Source organism: Carettochelys insculpta, chromosome 12 (genome assembly GCF_033958435.1).
Source record: "Carettochelys insculpta isolate YL-2023 chromosome 12, ASM3395843v1, whole genome shotgun sequence".
In the NCBI taxonomy this organism is placed as follows: domain Eukaryota; kingdom Metazoa; phylum Chordata; order Testudines; family Carettochelyidae; genus Carettochelys; species Carettochelys insculpta.
Window position 1 is genome coordinate 27,957,369 of NC_134148.1, and position 17,859 is coordinate 27,975,227.

Consider the following 17,859-nt stretch of genomic DNA (forward strand, 5'->3'; position numbering starts at 1 on the left):
AAATTGACCTGTGGGGGGAAAAGTTTATCCCACATGGCATCAAATGTCCAGATGAACAGATAAGGCAAAGCATAGGAAGATCATGTAATCAGCACATACACATTTGTAATCAAGGTTTGTAGATTAGTTAGACCCAACTCTGAATATTTGTCTGATAAAAGTGTTCCTAAATTTTGCTATGTAGTGTAGTTGTAGCCATATTGATCCTGGGATTTTTAGCGCATGCTTACACTACCTGCTGGATTGATGGGCAGCAATCTATCCGGCAGGAGTTGATTTTATTGCATCTATACACAATAAATATACCACTGAGCACTCTCCCATCATCTCCAGTACTGCACCAGAATGGGAAGTGTAGGTGGAGTTAACAGGAAAAGGTGGAGTCAACAGGAAAGCATCTGCCATCGCCTCACCACAGTGAAGATACTATGGCAAGTAGATCAAAGTATGTTGATTTCAGCTGCTTTATTTATGGAGCTGAAATTGCATAACTTAGATCAGTGGTGGGCAACCTGCGGCCCATTAGCGTTCTATGTTTTGCCCATAAGATATTTTGTTTATCGTTGCCTGTGGCAGGGTAGCCAGATTTTGCTGATTTCCAATCATACAGTTTTTTCCTCCCATTATTACTAAAGTGACACACACATAAAACAAGGGCATATAAAGTAAGGTGTGTGCGAATTGTACACAACACTGACTGGGAGGGCAGTGTGCTCCATCTGTGTCCAAAGAAAGCGTTGCCATACCCCACAAATTCTGGGTATGCAAACGCAGTTAACAAAATTACCCTATCCCAGAAGACTGTCTTGGTTATGACAATCTTGTGACCCATTGGCCATTTCTACATAAGCCACTTTCTTCGAAAATGGCATGGTAATACACGGCCTGAAATATGCTAGTGAGGCGTGGATGCAAATTCCCCACGCCTCATTAGCATACGGTCACGTGATTTGGAGTCAGGAAGACCGTTCTTCTGGGCTCCAAAACGCCGTTCAGAAGCATGGCTCCCAGGGGGTCTTCCAGTCTTCTGGAGGCCCCTTCTTCCCAAAAATTTTCAGGAAGAAGGGGCCTCCGGAAGAAGGACTTCCTTCTGGAAGCTCATCGGGGGCTGCGCTTCTTCACTGCATTGTGGAGGCTGGAAGAAGGGTCTTCCAGACTCCAAATGATGTGACCGTATGCTAATGAGGCAAGGGGAATTTGCATCCACGCCTCATTAGCGTATTTCGGGCTGTGTATTACCATGCCACTTTCGAGGAAAGTGGCCTGTGTAGAAACGGCCATTGTGATTAAGGTTGGCCACTCATGTGGCCCACTTACTAGGCTAGGTTGCCCATCACTGACCTAGATCAACTCTTAGTGGTGTAGACCAGGTCTTAGAGAGAGAAAAATGGGTATCAAAATATTCTGTATCTTTTATTGGACCAATTTCTGTTGGAGAGAGACACAAGCTTCTCCCAGTAAAAGAAATAACCTCACTTACCTTGACTTTCTCAGTTGTGAGCACTTGTAAGACTTTTCACTAAATATTCGAGCTGAAATCTTTTTCCCATAAATTAAATGTCAAAACTTCTCCTTATTTGAAGAGCTCAGGGTTTCGTCTCAGAAGGTAAATATGTATGAGAAGTGGGAAGATACTATTCTATATTGAAGAAAGCGATTATGTATGAAGCATTTGTAGCATTCAACCTGGAAATGAAGAATTTACTTGAAAATAGGCTTTGTTTTCTACCAATAATTTTCATGTCAATGTTTTGCATAAATACTACATTTCTTCTGGCCCAAGGTAAAGGAGCAGTATTTAAAACAAACTGGGACATATTTCCTTTTGTGATGACTTTGTATAAGAAATAACTCTGAGCTAAGAAGCATTTAGCACAGAAGTAAATCCTATATTGTGTTTTTTCTCCATAGATCAGCTGTCAGAAGAAATTGTTCTTCAGATCTGTGCAATGTTTATTGGTGGACAGGTCCATGGAGGCCTTGCAGTGCAGACTGTGGAAGTGGATTCCAGTCACGACGAGTAAACTGTGTACACAGGAAGAGTAATAAACCTGTGGCTGATCAGTACTGTGGGTGGAGGAAGAGACCAATGACTTGGCAACATTGCAATGTCACTTCCTGTGGCAGTACGTAAACATTTATTTATATCTGAGCATAGTCATTGTTTGTAGTAGTTAGATTTAGAGAACAACTCCAAACTTGTACCCGAAATGATTTTGCATGCGTCTGATTGCACATCATTGGTAAAGTTATTTTCTCCAACAAACATTTCATTATCTCTACTATACTTTTCTCCAGTTCTGGATCACTTTGGTATTTAAAAATTAGAAGCACCTGTTAGAATTGACATGTTATGGGTTAGTCATATACAGATTTCCCTATGCAGTCATGCCAGTAAAAATCATTTATGAGTCTCTGTGCACATTGCTGATTTCACCAAATTGTGGGGTAGTTTTGTGAAATGGACAATAGATAAGTGGATAGAATGAGATCACCTGTCACTTTATTTATGACAGCATTTGAACTCCTGTTTTTAGAGATGAAATACTAGTATAACAACTGTTACTATCAAACCTTGTTTTTGTGAAACTACAATGATTAGTTTTAGTATTTATTCCTCCTTCATTATAAAGCCTCTTCATGTTTAAATATATTTTTCAGAAGGCGAAGGCAAGGATACAACTCACTACTGTACATTTGTAAAACAGCTAAAGTTATGCTTAATAGACCTCTACAAACAAAGGTGTTGTCAGTCATGTCAAGAAATGTAGTTCTTCTTTGGAAAAGTCATGATGCTGCAGGGAAGAACTAAGAAAACAGGTTCATTAAATCTAGACTGTTCAAAGAATATGCTTGTGTAAATAAGACAGAAGGCATAACAGTTAAATGAATACCTGGGATTGATGAAAATGGCATTGTAAGCTGATGTGCTTGAGAGGAAATTTTGCTGGAAGCTTATATTGTCCACTTTACTGCAATGGAAATTTTAATGTTTTAAACATTTTTGTGTCTGGATTAAGAGGAGAATATCATGGCACATCATTTGTAAAACTTCACAGGTCATTAGAGTACAATTTTATTGGGGAAAAATAACATTATCTAAAAGGGACCAGATAATGCTTATTTCCCTTTACTTATGAGAAAACCTAAGTCACAAAATCCTTTGAAGAATTTTGGAATGCAGCAACTGACCTCCCTTTTTATTTTCATTGTGTTAGCAAATTTAATAGGATGTTTAAATTTATAGGACTGGTGGCTTGTAGCTATAAAATTTTTGGCAGTGACTACATTTTTATAAACAGCCTGAGCTTAAATTATGAGTAGGGGTCAATCTCACAGGGCAATTTTATTAAGTTTAGCTGTCGGCAGGATACACCGCAGTACATTTAATTTTTCATTCCTATATTTATGTGTGTTTTCATTATAGATGTTGTTACGATTTTCAAAACAGCAGTGGATCTGGTTTTAAATGGATGAGGTGTTTTCCTTTGCTCCTATTCATTCTCACTGGAATATGATCAAAGTTGTGGCATGATTAATCTTTTCTACTGATTTTAAATTAAACTCAAGACATTCTTATAAGAGCTGTGAATGAAATATTGATGAATGAAATATTCGTGCACATAATCAAATGGGGAACTAAAGCCAATAAGTGGCCAGGTGTGCCTGTCCAACTCTACCCCTTCAAACAATATTTTATATTTTTCCAGACACGGGAAGAAGAGGGAAGAGTTGTTAAATGTGAAGATGAGAAATCAATTTCATTCAAGTTGATTTTTCATCATGACCATTATCCAGTCAAGAGAGAGAGAGAGAGAATGTGTGTGTGTGTGTACGCGTGCGCACGCTAATAAATTCTGATCATAAGATCCTTAAATAAATCTTTTCTGGATTGCAAGTTATATGCCTAATAGGTCTAAACATTTGGCTTTACCCCAGACAAGCCTGTGCAACGCTGAAGATGACTTTTGCAGATTCCAGCTAGTGCACAAATTGGAAGCCTGAATGCATATCTTGAATTGGATCCTGTGTTAGTAGATTACTAGGCTGCATTGAATTGTGATGAGTAGGTATGCTGTAAAAACAATTTTAGAAATGGTACTCCTACATCATGAGTTTGTATAACTGAAAATTAGACTAGCACTACTGTACAGAAAGTGTTTGAAGTGGTCATTTGTGTCCTAGCTGACTGCAAAGGAAGAATATTCCTGATCCATACCTTTTTAATCAATATTGGGTCTTGGTTGTTTAAACAATTTTTAAATTAAAAGAAAACAATTGTAAAATACTTTTGTATATATTTATTGTCTGATTTAAAAGTGCAATATTTTTGTACAGTGTGTAATAAAGATGTTGGGACATATATTTTTCTTATTACCAAAATTTCTTATTCATGGTTTTTCACTGTATTTAAAGTTTGTAAATGTTAACATGTAACACTCCTTTGTTGCTTTTATTTTATCTTCAGTGTACCATGCATGCTATTTGGAGGCAGTGCTGTAAAGGCTTCTTACTGCAATTGGCATGACATTCCTCCTGGTTATTTTTACTGCTACTCCAATAATCAACGCTGGCTAACATTTATCTTTCATTGATATTTCTGAAATAAACTCTGTTAATTATTCAACTGCATTATTATACAGACGTTGTTTATTAAGGTCATTTCCACAGAAGCTTTGTAACTGTCACCAGTGTTACGGTTTCCTGTTTCCTCCCTATTTTTAATTTAAAACACCCAGTACTTCTCATTTTGCTGATTTCTGGACCAGATCTTCAGCCCCACTAATGCTGCCTGGCATGGCTCTAGATATGTGATGCAGACTTAAACTGGCTTACGTAGATAGAGACCCTTCCAATACCCAAAAAATTCTTCTGAACAGCTCTATAATACACTCACACTCTTTCTCTCATTCACACCTTGTAACTCCTGGCACATGAAACAATTTGGAGGCAGAGGGGAGGACAGAGCTGGAGTACTGCTCTGTGCTAGCAGTTACAGCACCTGAAATAGCCTCTTGGACGTCACAGGAGATGGGTGTGCATTACTAGAACAAACCTGAGGCTGCTGTAAATTGCACTGAGCACTGAATCAGTTCCAGAATCTGAGTTGCATGCAAATGTGGAGTAGAGCCCTTCTGCTCTGCTGAAGAAATGGAGTTTAAAGAGTAACCCAGGCCTGGCCAAAGAGTTTGCAGGACACAAGGTTGCACGCTGTCAGCCGGGCACAGCTGGTGGGTGGTGGATGTGGGCACGGGGCCCCAGGCAGCCACCTTGCTCACCTTGCCCAAAGGCCACGCATGGCATAACCCTAGATGTTAATAATGAAATACAGTACATGGAATTCTATTTTACAGTATCCTTTCTGTGCCACCAACCAGCTCATTTTATGACTAGCCTTCAGACGTAATGAATTCTGCATAACCATTATATGGATCATTTTGATGGAATGGTATATAAATTGTCTTTTAGACTTGTGACTGAACATGTTTCAGTCATGTTCAAACTTTTGCATCTTTGAATATTGAAGCAGTATAAAATCCTGATTTTTAAGCATCAAGAAGGATATTTCACTGAGAACATTAGTATTCCACCCTGTTTCTTCTGATATTTTTAATACCCACTTCATATAGAGAAGAATTGACCTGAAAACTTGAAAACATCTGTTGGGCTACGTCTACACTAGCCAAAAACTTTGAAATGGCCATGCAGATGGCCATTTTGAAGTTTACTAATGAAGTGCTGAAATACATATTCAGCGCCTCATTCGCGTGCGGGTGGCCGCGGCACTTCGAAATTGATGTGGCTTGCTGCCGCAGGGCTCGTCCAGATGGGGCTCCTTTTTGAAAGGAACCCAGCTACTTCGAAGTCCCCTTATTGCTATGAGCAGATGGGAATAAGGGGACTTCAAAGTAGCCTGTGTCCTTCCGAAAAGGAGCCCCGTCTGGACAAGCCCTGCAGCGGCGAGCCACGTCAATTTCGAAGTGCCGCGGCCACCCGCATGCTAATGAGGCGCTGAATGTGTATTTCAGCACTTCATTAGTAAACTTCGAAATGGCCATTTGCATGGCCATTTCGAAGTTTTTGGCTAGTGTAGACACAGCTTTACAGTTGTGCTTTATATCAATTGCACTTTATAACACTACCTGCAGCATGGTGGGGCTCTTGTGTTTTCATGTTATTCCTAGAAGCATCATCGCCAGTATTTCCAATAGCAACATCAGAAAGGCATAGATAGTAAGGCCAGCTTTCTAACGACTGGAAACCAAGTATCCTTACACCACCTGTGCCCTTAGGCCCTACCCTTTCTCACTCTTCTCCTCCATCTCTCCCTTGTGCCTTGTGCACTCCATAGGTGACTAACCTGCTGCCTGGGGCAAAGCAGTTGGACTCTGTCTCCAAACAGAAGCACAGTTAGCATCGGGGTGGTCAATTATTTTTTATCATGGTCCACATTTCTTGATCAAGTTATAGTGAAAAGCCAGACACCAGAGAAAATAATAAACAATAATGAAGATGATAAATACATAAAAAGATTTCAGAGTCTGTTCAACAGTGGCAGTTGGGATTTGGCTCGCAGTCTGCATATTGACAAACCTGGGTTTGCAAACTCACAGCCTTTTAACACTCCCATTTCCCATTCTTGAGTTTTTCATGGTTTCACTAAATCTCTCCATTGACTTGTCATTAAATTAGAACGTGGTGACACTGAAAATAATGGTGAGATTTTTCTTATTGGATATGATCTGTGCAATTGTATTTGGACAAACCCAAGGTGGATGGTTAATTACAATTTTTCTGTTTTTAGTGGAGCTTAAGTTAATTTAAGTGTTTTGAAAAGTTTGTGTAACATCCAGTTCTGCAGAGAGGTCTCTGTAAGTTTGCATCCATTCAAAGAGCACCTCCCAGGACCAGCATCAACTGGGGGTTTATGGTATGTGTGTATATGACCACAGCTGAATTTTGCAGTGAGCTGTGCTGGCACAGTCATTGCCATGGGTGTACCCTGCCATCACAGCCATGAAGTTGTGGGGGGGGGAAGCCATGTTGAATGCCCCCTTAGTAAGAGAAGCTGATTCCAAGAGTATACACTTTTAGCCCATTTTCCACTTACAGTGAATGACTGGAGAAACCCAGACCAAACACACAGTTGGTCCAAGGTAATGTTTCTCCTTAATCCCCAAATCTCCATGAGCTTTCTGGCTACCTGTCACTGTAAGTAGCCCTCATAGGTTGTCTCCTTTTAAAGCTTTGATTGCACAGATTCCCAGAAGTTAAGGCCAGAAGGAATCACTGTGATCACCTAGTCTGGCCTCCTGCATTATGCAGTCCACAGCATTTCACTCAGGGATTTCTGGATCCTGCCAGGCAAATGGTGATTGATCTGTGTGTGTCAGAAGACAATATGTCCTATCTACTGCCTCACTCTGTATTTAAAGATTCCAAGTGATGGTAAATCATACCACTGGTTAATTAGTCTCACTGTTAAATAGCTGTATCATTTTACTAGCCTGCCTGTTTGATTTCAGTGATATTGCATTTGGCAAGTATTAGATAAACGGTGAATAGCTTCTTGGGGATAACCCAAACAGCCACAAGCTGAGTGGCAAACCAGCTTTTGTGAGGTCCACTTGTGCAGTGCCAGAGAGGTGGGTGCATGGTATCGTAGACAAATAAATGGGTAGAGACAGCTCCAGGAGCTCACAGTGCCTGGATCCTATGGGAACGATGCCAGGTTGGCTGTTGATGCCAAAAGGGGAGCGGTGTTAGGGTCTGTACAGTCTTGTCCTAAACATGTAATGAAAAAATCCAACTCAAAAAACTTCTTTAAAAACAGGGGAAACACGTAAACTGTTTTCAAAAACTTAGTGTACCTGATTATTTTTCAGTTAGTATAAACCAAACTAATATAGCACAAAGAGAATCAAGACCATCTAAAAGCAACCATTCTTGTCAGAATAGCAGGTGCCTCATGTAACAGTTATAAACAAGCATTTCCAGCAGTCCGAGTTTCTTTTTCTGCCTGGTCTGATTGGAGCTCAAGTGATTCTGTTCCTGCTTTCAACATCTTACTGTACTTGATTTTAGTCCTTCTATTGGTGATTTGGTATACATGCAAATACGTGATGCAGCAAAACTAACATGGCTTTCCTATAGTAATGAGTAAAAGATAATAGATTTATTTGCTACTAATACTGAAAGCGATAAGAAAACATAAATATCGGAAGGGGTCACTGTAAATCCTGTACCTCTTGTCTGTTACTGAGATAAGAGTATTTTGAAATGGCACTTACCATGTTCTCTGTGCATACATGTTATTTAAATAAACCATTTATTCCATCTACGTATCTGAAACAACGTTAAAATTCTTCATCTAGGAAACTAAGGAACAAAGTTAAATCAGCCGTTTTGTGTAGCAGAAAAAATCTGCAATTACATTTGTGTGGAAAAGTTAGCAGATAATTTTTATTTCATGGTCAATATGCCTCTTGGAGCAGAATCACATCTTTAGACTTTGGCCAATAATAGGCTGAAACTGTGCTAATAATAGCAAAGTTAAAGACGATTAGAAACAGCCTAACATGCTGTCCTGGACTAGCATTAAAAAGATATTTATTTGCTGAACTCCATTTTGTGATCATGTTATAGGTTACATGGGAGGTTAATTTGTAATACAGTTTGGGTATCAGCATTTCCAGGGGAAAAAATCCTTTTCCACACTGGTCACAGAAGTCATGTTAAAATGTTTCAAAAGTAGCATGGGCAGGGTTTACTCATTTCATAGAACCACAGAATACTAGAACTGGAAGGGACCTCAAAAGGTCATCAAGTCCAGTTCCTTGTGCTCATGACAGGACCAAGCACCATCTGTATCACCTGTATTTATCTACCTGTTCTTAAATATCTCAGTGATGGAGATTCTACAATTTATTTGAGTACTTAACCACACTGACAGGAAATTTTTCCTAATGTTCAATCTAAAGCTTCCTTGCTGCAATTCAAGCCAATTGCTTCTTGTCCTATTGTCAGAGGCTAAGGAGAATATTTTTTTCTTCCTCTTCCTTGTAATATCCTTTTAGGTACTTAGATTATTATAGTTTCATTTGCTGCATAGTGAGAATTAAATAGGCCTCAAGTTACAATTAAGGCACATAATTGCTATGGTATACATGCATATTCCAAAATGATTTCCTGCAAGTTATAATCTCATTTAAATAGACACAGTAGGTTCTTGGGTTAGAAAAGAGGGAAAATCGAAACACAAGATAATTGTAAGATACACAATTAGCAAGAACAGATTGTACACAAAATGTTCAGACGTATCTTATTAACAAAGGCCACCTAATCTTCATCAATCTTGTAATAAAAATAGTTCCATTTCTTTAAAAAAAAGCTATAATCAAGTGATTTAACAATTTTAAAGTTACTTGTTCTTGCCATCTTTCACTGGCTGTGTCAACACATGCCAGTTCTTCTGGAAGCGGCATGGTAATGAGCCATCCAGAAGATGGTAATGAGGCACTGATGTAAATTTCTCACATCCATTAGCATATGGGCATGTGGTTCAGAGTCTGTAAGAAGCTCTTCCGGACTCCAAAATACACATACCAGGTGTGCAGCCCATGGGGATCTTCCAGAAGGAAACCATCTGTCTGGAAGCCCCTTCTTCCTCAGGAAGAGGGGGATTCTGGAAGGAGGGGTTCCTTCAAGAAGACCCCTGCAGGCTGCGCATTTGCATGTGTATTTTGGAGTCTGGAAGAGCTTCTTCCAGACTCCAAACTATGTGCCCATGTGCTAATGAGGCATGGGAAATTTACATCTGTGCCTCATTAGCATCTTCTGGATGGCTCATTACCATGTTGCTTCTGGAAGAAGTGGCACGTGTAGACACAGCCATTGAGCTTAGCCCAGAAAAAAATTAAGCTGTAGGGTTCTAAACAGTTTTAAAAATGTGTAAATTATTAAAATTAAAAGTTATGAAGCAACAGCTACTTCTTTTGGAATATGATTACCATTTGGCTGGGAAAATGTATTGATTTCTGGAATAACTCTGCGGAAAAACTTGTGACCACGAGAATCTGTGTTTACAAAGACATATCTTGGAGGAGATGGATAATTTGCTGGACAGATCTCTTGTTTCTTTGGTGTGTACTCTGTACGATACATGGTTTCAGCTGCAAAAGGAGTTAAAGTAGGGACTACAACACGTAGAGGTTTGAAACTCTGAACTGGAATTATCTCATGGGGTATATAATGAGACTTGAATGTGGTCAATCCATCAAATTTTCCAGTAGCTTTTGGAATTTCCTGATGTCTCCTAATAATTTCTTGCCGACAGCTGTCCCAAGCTTGAAAGTCTTCCTTCATTGTGGTGTTCCCCTGAAAAGGGATATTACTTTTTCTTCCATAAGAAACTGGTCTTACGGGGGCAACAGGACAGATCACATGCGGAACATAATCCAGATGGCTTGTGGAGTTAAAATCCATAATACCTGAAGGTGGAACATACTCTCTCACTTTGCGAGCCTCAGGCAAGGATACTGGCCATGGTTGAAAACGATCCCGGAATTCAGTGCTTCCATCAAAGTGAGCATTAGACCCAACTTTAGTATATTCAGGCTTACAGCTTTTTGTAAACTCTCCAAGTAGCCCTTTAAAATCATTCCTATGGGTTGTGAGGTCTTCAAAGGGTTGGCTAGTTGGCTTGTACTCTTCCTTTGGTCTTACAAATTTTGGTTCCAGTTGATGAGCAATGTAAGAACTGCGATGATTAGTAACACCATCAAAAGGTACATCTGAAAGCCTGGCCACACTTGGAGGCTTAAAACTTTGTCTGGGATTCAGCTCCCTAAAAACAAAGTCATCTTGAAATGTAGTAGAATTCCCAAACTTTTCTGTAGGAGGATGATAGATGTGTTCTAATTTACTTGGCTCCCTTCTTTGAACTTCCCATGATCTATAGTCATCTTTAAGACACAAACAATATTTAATGATAGAAAGAAAGATTATAGGTTTAGTATTGCTTGGTGGCTGTTCCATATTAAAAGAACGTAATTTCTTCTCCACCGGCCCCTTTGATCAACAGAGTTGTTTGAATAACAAAGATAATTCTGTTTTTACTAGTAGATTTAGGAGTTCTGTTTACCTGCTGCAATGGGAATACAGCAAACACGCAATAAAATGCCACCTACTATCACATAATGATAATTACTTTTAGAAAAAAAGGAATATTTTATATGTACATATTTGATTTCTGTTTGAACACAAATATCTTTATATATGCTATATCTGCGAAACTTTAGATGTTATCTCAGGACTGTGGATGAAATACATATAAACAAAATGAATTGTGGACTGTAACTTTAAATAGAGATGCTGGTGACATCTTAAACCTTAAATGGTCAGAAGCTGATCAAAAATAGAATTGTAGTCAGAGAAGTTCTTCCCACATAAACTAATGCTGCCCAGTTCTTTCTACTATCATTACATTTGCCACTTTGCACTCTTTACTTCTATCTACTCTACCCCAGTTCTTTTAACTTCCTACTCTGAGGGGCCTGGCCTGATCTTCACTACTTCAGGTCTCTCTGTTCTGGCCCAGTAGCCTTGGTCTTCACCATCAGAGCATCACTTGCCTTTCATGAAGGCAGTGCTAATAATCTACATTCAGATATTTTTAATCTGGATTGCAGAGCAGAAGTGCGACAATGAATTTATTAAGTATAACAGCTCATATGTAAAAAGATTGCTTGTATACCAAGGTGACCTGCCAGGATATTCTGCAAGCAAGCTGTTTAGAAATTGTTTCATTGATGACTAACAGAGGATCATCTTGTTGAGATAGACCTTAAACAGAATGATCTACCAAGTATACAGTAAAAATGAATCTGAAATCAAGTTTGCTTTGTCAGTCTACGTCAAAATACAGTAATTGGAACTTCACCACAAAGAAGCTAAGGTATCCTGCGACCTGAAAATGAAGATGGTGATGGTCTTAAAATAAGGTGTATTGTCCTCCCATCCAGCTCCAGCCCCATTCTAAAAACTGGATTCAGAAAGTGCCCACCACAAATAATGGCACTTCAAAAAGCACTGTTAAATATTAATGATACCCAACAGTTAAGATAAGTCCAGCAGTGAAAGCAAAACTCTTGATACAGTGTCCATAATAATACTAACATGTTTCTATTTGATACTGTTTATAATCTTTCTTACCAAGGGAGTTAATATTTTCTCCACATTTATCTTGAAGATGTGCTTGGATTATAACTAACATAAGACCCCAAAGTTTCCTTCTCCTTTAGTTGGTTTCCTATATTTCTGCCACAGTCTAACAGCTGCCCTAGTTCCAGCTGTGAAAACCTGGAGTGGGCTTTTATTTCAGAGCCTGTTAATGTTAACACTTAATAGAATCTATAGGACATTTTCTCTTTACTGCTGTGACCTACTGAGTCAGAGAAGGAGAGACAAAAGTTAAGAATTCAAACCTCAACTTCAATATGGCAGTTCAGAAAGGGGTAAGCAGTGAGGTGGCAAAGTTTGCAGATGATACCAAGCTGTTCAGGATAGTCAAAACCAAAGTAGATTGTGAAGAACTTCAAAAAGATCTCAGCAAACTGAGTGATTGGGCAGCAAAATGGCAAATGAAATTTAGTGTGGGTAAGCGTAAGGTAATGCACATTGGGAAAAATAAGCCCAATTATACATACCATGTGATGGGGGCAAATTTAGTACAACAGATCAGGAAAGGGATCTTGGAATTATAGTGGATAGTTCTCTGAAAACATCCACGCAGTGTGCAGCGGCAGTCAGTAAAGCAAATAGGATGTTAGGAATTATTAAAAAAGGAACAGAAAATAAGACGAAGGATATCATACTTCCCCTGTATAAAACTATGGTACGCCCACATATTGAGTACTGCGTGCAGATGTGGTCTCCTCACCTCAAAAAAGATATATTGGCATTAGAAAATGTTCAGAAAAGGGCAACTAAAATGATTCAGGGTTTGGAAAGGGTCCCATATGAGGAGAGGCTAGAGAGACTGGGACTTTTCAGTCTAGAAAAGAGGAGATTGAGGGGCGATATGATAGAGGTATATAAAGTCATGAATGGTGTGGAGAAAGTGAATATTGAAACGTTATTTACTTGTTACCATAATATAAGAACTAGGGGACACCAAATGAAATTAATGGGTAGTAGGTTCAAAACTAATAAAAGAAAATTTTTCTTCACACAGCGCACAGTCAACCTGTGGAACACCTTGCCGGAGGAGGCTGTGAAGGCCAGCACTCTAACTGAGTTTAAAAAAGAGCTTGATAAATGTTTGGAAGTTAGGTCCATAAATGGCTATTAGCCAAGGGTAAAGTATGGTGCCCCTAGCCTTTAGTCAAAGGCTGGAGACAGATGGCAGGAGACAAATCGCTTGATCATTGTCTTCGGTTCACCTCCTCTGGGGCACCTGGTACTGGCCACTGTCGGCAGACAGGATACTGGGCTGGATGGACCTTTGGTCTGACCCATTATGGCCGTTCTTATGTTAGAATATATCATCATTTTGGCTATTTTGTCTCTTTAAAAATGGCATGTTATTACCTTGATAGGTTGGTATGGTGTCTAATTTTCCTCCTTTAATGTGTTTTCTTTCTAAAGGCCTTACTAATGTCACTGGTTGTATTTTATGAGGATTATAATCTCTTCTGTATGTAGTTCCAAGATCAATCTCTCCAGGTTTTGGTTTATACTCTTCTTGAACCCGAAAAGGTCGATTTACAACATCATATGGAAGATAATCAGACCTGAAAAGGAGAACCATGCAGAACTGCTTCACTTTGCTACTTTTTGCTGATTGAGAAAACTGTAATATTTTTCCATATACAGGAATTCCTCGCTTTATGTGGAGGTTGAATCCTGGGCAACCTCCATGTAAATCGAATTTTGCATAAACTGGGGGAGGTTGTCTAGGGAAGTGGGCAGCTGGAAGAAGTGGGGGGCAGCCCCATGGCCCCCAGCTTCTCCCAGCCAGGGGGAGGGGCACACAGCTGCTTGTGCTGTGGTTTCTCCTAGCTGGGAGAAACTGCACTGCAAGCAGCTGTGTGCTTGCTGGGCTTTCCCAGCTGGCAGAGCCAGAGGCTGGATGGGGGTGGTGGTTTAGATATGCACTTCACTCATGTTAATGCGAGTTAAGTGCAAATTGAAATTGCGCTTCTCAAGGGTTTACTGTATAGAAACTTAGCAAAAACTAAATCATATCATTTGTGGAATGACTAAAATGTTAACACTTGGAACATAATTGCTGATTTAAGATCAGCATCATCAACATTACACAAACAAAAGTGAGAAAACAACCATTCAACAGACACTTGGTCTCTGATATATGGTGTACTCTTTGTACTTAGTAAGGTGTTGGTGTTGGCATCACTTTTTCAACCTGTTTAACTCAATTTTCATTTCCTTAGTATCTCATACATACAATAGTAGTTCTCCAGCCATCAGTGGTGTTAACCAAGTTTGGTGAGACATGGATTTCTAATATATAAAACAAACAGAAATTCTCCCCCAAAACCTTTTTAGATTGTCTTTAGAAATTAAAAATGAATCCCCAAAGAAAAAAATGACAGAAAGAGGTTTTTTTTTTTCCTTTGCATCTCACCTGCTAACTCTGACACAATTGACAGGTGCCAGTTTATACTCAAACTTCATGCATATATACCACTGGAGACAATGAATAATGAAATTATTTCAAAATGGAAAATGACTGAAATAAACTGAGCTGTTCTCACTAAATGAAAAATGAGGCCACTATAAAATAACATTAGCTCCAAAACACATTGCTTCAAATATTTACTTAAATGTAGTGATTCCTTCCATTCTTCCATGATGTGCTCGGTATTCCTCCTTTGGCTTAAGACTCTGGGGTGGAGGGACATTGCCATACTGGGGATATTTTTCAGTGTATTCCGTCATGAGGGAAGGTTGTCCACCAGTATCATAAATCTTTGTGTATATGTGAGGGCACTGATGGCGCCTGTATAAGAAATTGAAAGGAAATTCTTCCAAGTAATGTTGTCTATAGGGAGCACACCTCAAATATCTCCCACACTATCATTGCAACTGTTATACCTCCTGCAGTAACATACTTGCTACAAGCAGAGACATCTGTTAGAATAATCTTTTCTTCCCAAAAACCCCCCAAAGATTATCATGAGATAATTTAAATGGATTCCATCAGTGTTTGAATGATCAAAATGTCAATGCCATTTTATTTTTGTCCAGAGAGCCAAAGCATCTCTAGTAAAAAATAATCATGCATGACTGTAAAAGACTTCACTGCTTCTGATGAGTCAAAATTGTTAACTCATATTGAATATTGCATAAATACAAACAGTTACAGAGAGTTCAATGGGACTGTTCAGGAGTTAGGTACAAATCAATGAGAGTAACGGTAGGAGAATAGCACATACAGATTACTAAATACAAAAGACATAAAACAAAAAAACATGCAAGGCCTGATTCTCAGTTACACTGAGGCTTCTTTACCCTGTCTTGGCAGTGCAAAGAGGACGTCAAGTGAGAGTAAATGGCAGCATTAAGGGGGCCTTAGTGTAAATGGGAATCAGACTCAGACCATGTATTTCATGGTTTTGGATAACTGACAAATCCATCTTGAGGTTTAAACAAAACAAAGCTAATGCCTGCACAGTCAGAAGAAATCTAACCTCCTTTCCTGCATGCATTTGCCTCCAGTTCTTCTAGACAATCAGTTGTGTTTGGTTAGATTGTTATATCACAGGTAAGTCATCCTTGTCACCTTTTCTTCTTTCCCTTCATCATTTTACACACTGCAAGGCTCTATCTGAAAGCAATTAAAGTCCTAAATCTTAATGAAAAGACGGCTGCAAGTGCAATTTTTCTGTTTTGGGACCACATCAGTATAGGCATTCACCCAGAATGCCTGAGCTAAAGAGCTAGATAATCTGAGGAGTATATGCTTCCCATTTTTTTAGTTAGTTCTGAAATGTCATTGTCAAAGCCTGTCAATATGAGGACATATGAGGAGGAGGAGAAACTGGAGTATGAAAATCCCCTGTTTTGACTTAACTAACTGGGGCTATGTCTACACAGCAGAACTATGTCAAGATACCATGGTACCCCGAAATAGCTACTCCACATCTATGAAACATGCCCATTATTCTAGCATCCCTGTACACCTCATTGCAGGAGGAGTAAGGGATGCCTTGAAATAGTGCAGGATTTTGACATCTGGCACTGTGTAGACAGTGCCAAATGCTGAAGTAGCCCATTTCAAAATAAACTCGAAATAGGATATGCAATTTGCACGGCACAATTTGCATATCTTATTTTGTGTTTTGAGTGCAGTGTAGCCATTGTCTGACTGACAGAAGGGGACTCTTCATTCATCCATCTGGTAGGGAACCAAGCAGTCAATCATGTGACATGTCATGGGGTCAGTCATCAGAAGCCAATGAATGGGAGATTGTGTAAGAAGGAGAAAATATTTGTTTTTTCTGGTGGTTCAGCTTGCAGACTATCCTTTGAGGGACAATTAGTGGTTGTGTATATAACCCCCACACACCTACTGGGTGTGGTTCACTGTCACATGTCATGGCACCTAGACCCCTTACAGCAAGAAAAAATGAGTGTCCTCTACAGTCTTAGCTGAGAGGCAGCTGGCTTTTAGCTCAGACTGTAGAGGCTCATGCACCAAGCTCCAGGGGTCCCAGATTCAAGCCCACCTGATGGCAGTTACATGTACACTAGAAGATCAGGGCGCCTTGGTGTCTGGTTTTAGATTGGAATACCCATTCAAAAAGGGATCCTGGCATCTCTGGGTAGCACTACTGACTGGGCTGTTGACTCTCTGGTGGGTAATGCCACTGCACCACACAGTTCGCCTGGCAGGCTCCCTACTAGCCACTGTGCTGCACAGCTCCCAGGTTTGGAAGCAGACATGATGTCTGTCTCCTAGTCTTAGAAGTAGCCAGGGTGTGGGAGGGCCATGTGCTGTCCTTCCCCTGCCCACAAGAACAGCTCTCATTAAAAGAGTGCATAATTTACAGTAGCCGTGTCTACACGTGCACGCTACTTCGAAGTAGCGGCACTAACTTCATAATAGCGCCCGTCGCGGCTACACGCGTCGGGCGCTATTTCGAAGTTAACTTCGACATTAGGCGGCAAGACGTCGAAGTCGCTAACCCCATGAGGGGATAGGAATAGCGCCCTACTTCGATGTTGAACGTCGAAGTAGGGACCATGTAGTCGTTGCGCGTCCTGCAACGTCGAAATTGCCGGGTCCTCCATGGCGGCCATCAGCTGAGGGGTTGAGAGACGCTCTCTCCAGCCCCTCAGCTCCATGGTGGCCGCATGGAGCGGCCCCTTAAAGGTCCCCTCCCCCTCCCTTCCTGTGCAGGAAGCTGAGGGATTGTGCAGGCGGCAGCCTACGCACGCGGCCAGCCTGCACCTCCCTCAGCCCCCCACCCAGCTGCGATGGCTGCCCGGCAGCGCCCCCAGGGGACCCCCCCCCAAGGGGAGCCAGGGCTCACAGCCCAGCCAGAAGGGCAGCCAGGCTGGCAAGCGGCAGCGGGGCCCCTCCTGGACGGAGGGCGAGCTGCGGGACCTGCTGGGGCTCTGGAGCGAGGAGGAGGTGCTCCAGGTAATGGGGAGCAAGAGGCGGAATGCGGATGCATTCGCTCGGCTGGCCGACAGCCTGGCTGCCCGGGGTCACCCTGCCCGCACTCCTGACCACGTCTGGGGCCGCCCCCGTCACTTGCCCCTTTTACAGGGAGCTCAGGGACATCCTGGGCCCCCGGCACACCTCCTCCCCTCCGGCCACCCTTGACACCT

The 17,859-nt window shown here is 40.7% G+C and overlaps 2 protein-coding genes across 13 annotated transcripts in view; one reads left to right on the top strand and one right to left on the bottom strand.

Annotated features, from left to right (window-relative positions):
• The window catches only part of ADAMTSL3 (ADAMTS like 3), a 340,842-nt gene extending 336,479 nt beyond the window's left edge, over nt 1–4,363 (top strand). For 8 of the 12 annotated variants that reach the window (XM_075007101.1, XM_075007100.1, XM_075007107.1 and 5 more), the window contains 2 exons: nt 1,912–2,126; nt 2,662–4,363. In XM_075007101.1, the coding sequence (XP_074863202.1) occupies nt 1,912–2,126; nt 2,662–2,771 (325 nt within the window). In that variant the 3' untranslated portion in view covers nt 2,772–4,363. Of the gene's footprint in view, nt 1–1,911 lie in introns of all 12 variants that reach the window. The other 4 variants (XR_012647201.1, XM_075007108.1, XM_075007110.1 and 1 more) reach the window with 4 other exon arrangements.
• Nucleotides 4,364–9,972: 5,609 nt separating this feature from the next.
• SAXO2 (stabilizer of axonemal microtubules 2) lies at nt 9,973–15,015 on the bottom strand. Its single transcript, XM_075007158.1, has 3 exons — nt 14,843–15,015; nt 13,591–13,793; nt 9,973–10,964 (listed from the first exon to the last, which is right to left on the bottom strand). The coding sequence occupies exons 1-3, from the start codon at nt 14,959–14,961 to the stop codon at nt 9,973–9,975; spliced, it is 1,314 nt and encodes a 437-aa protein (XP_074863259.1). The 5' UTR covers nt 14,962–15,015.
• Nucleotides 15,016–17,859: the final 2,844 nt, after the last annotated feature.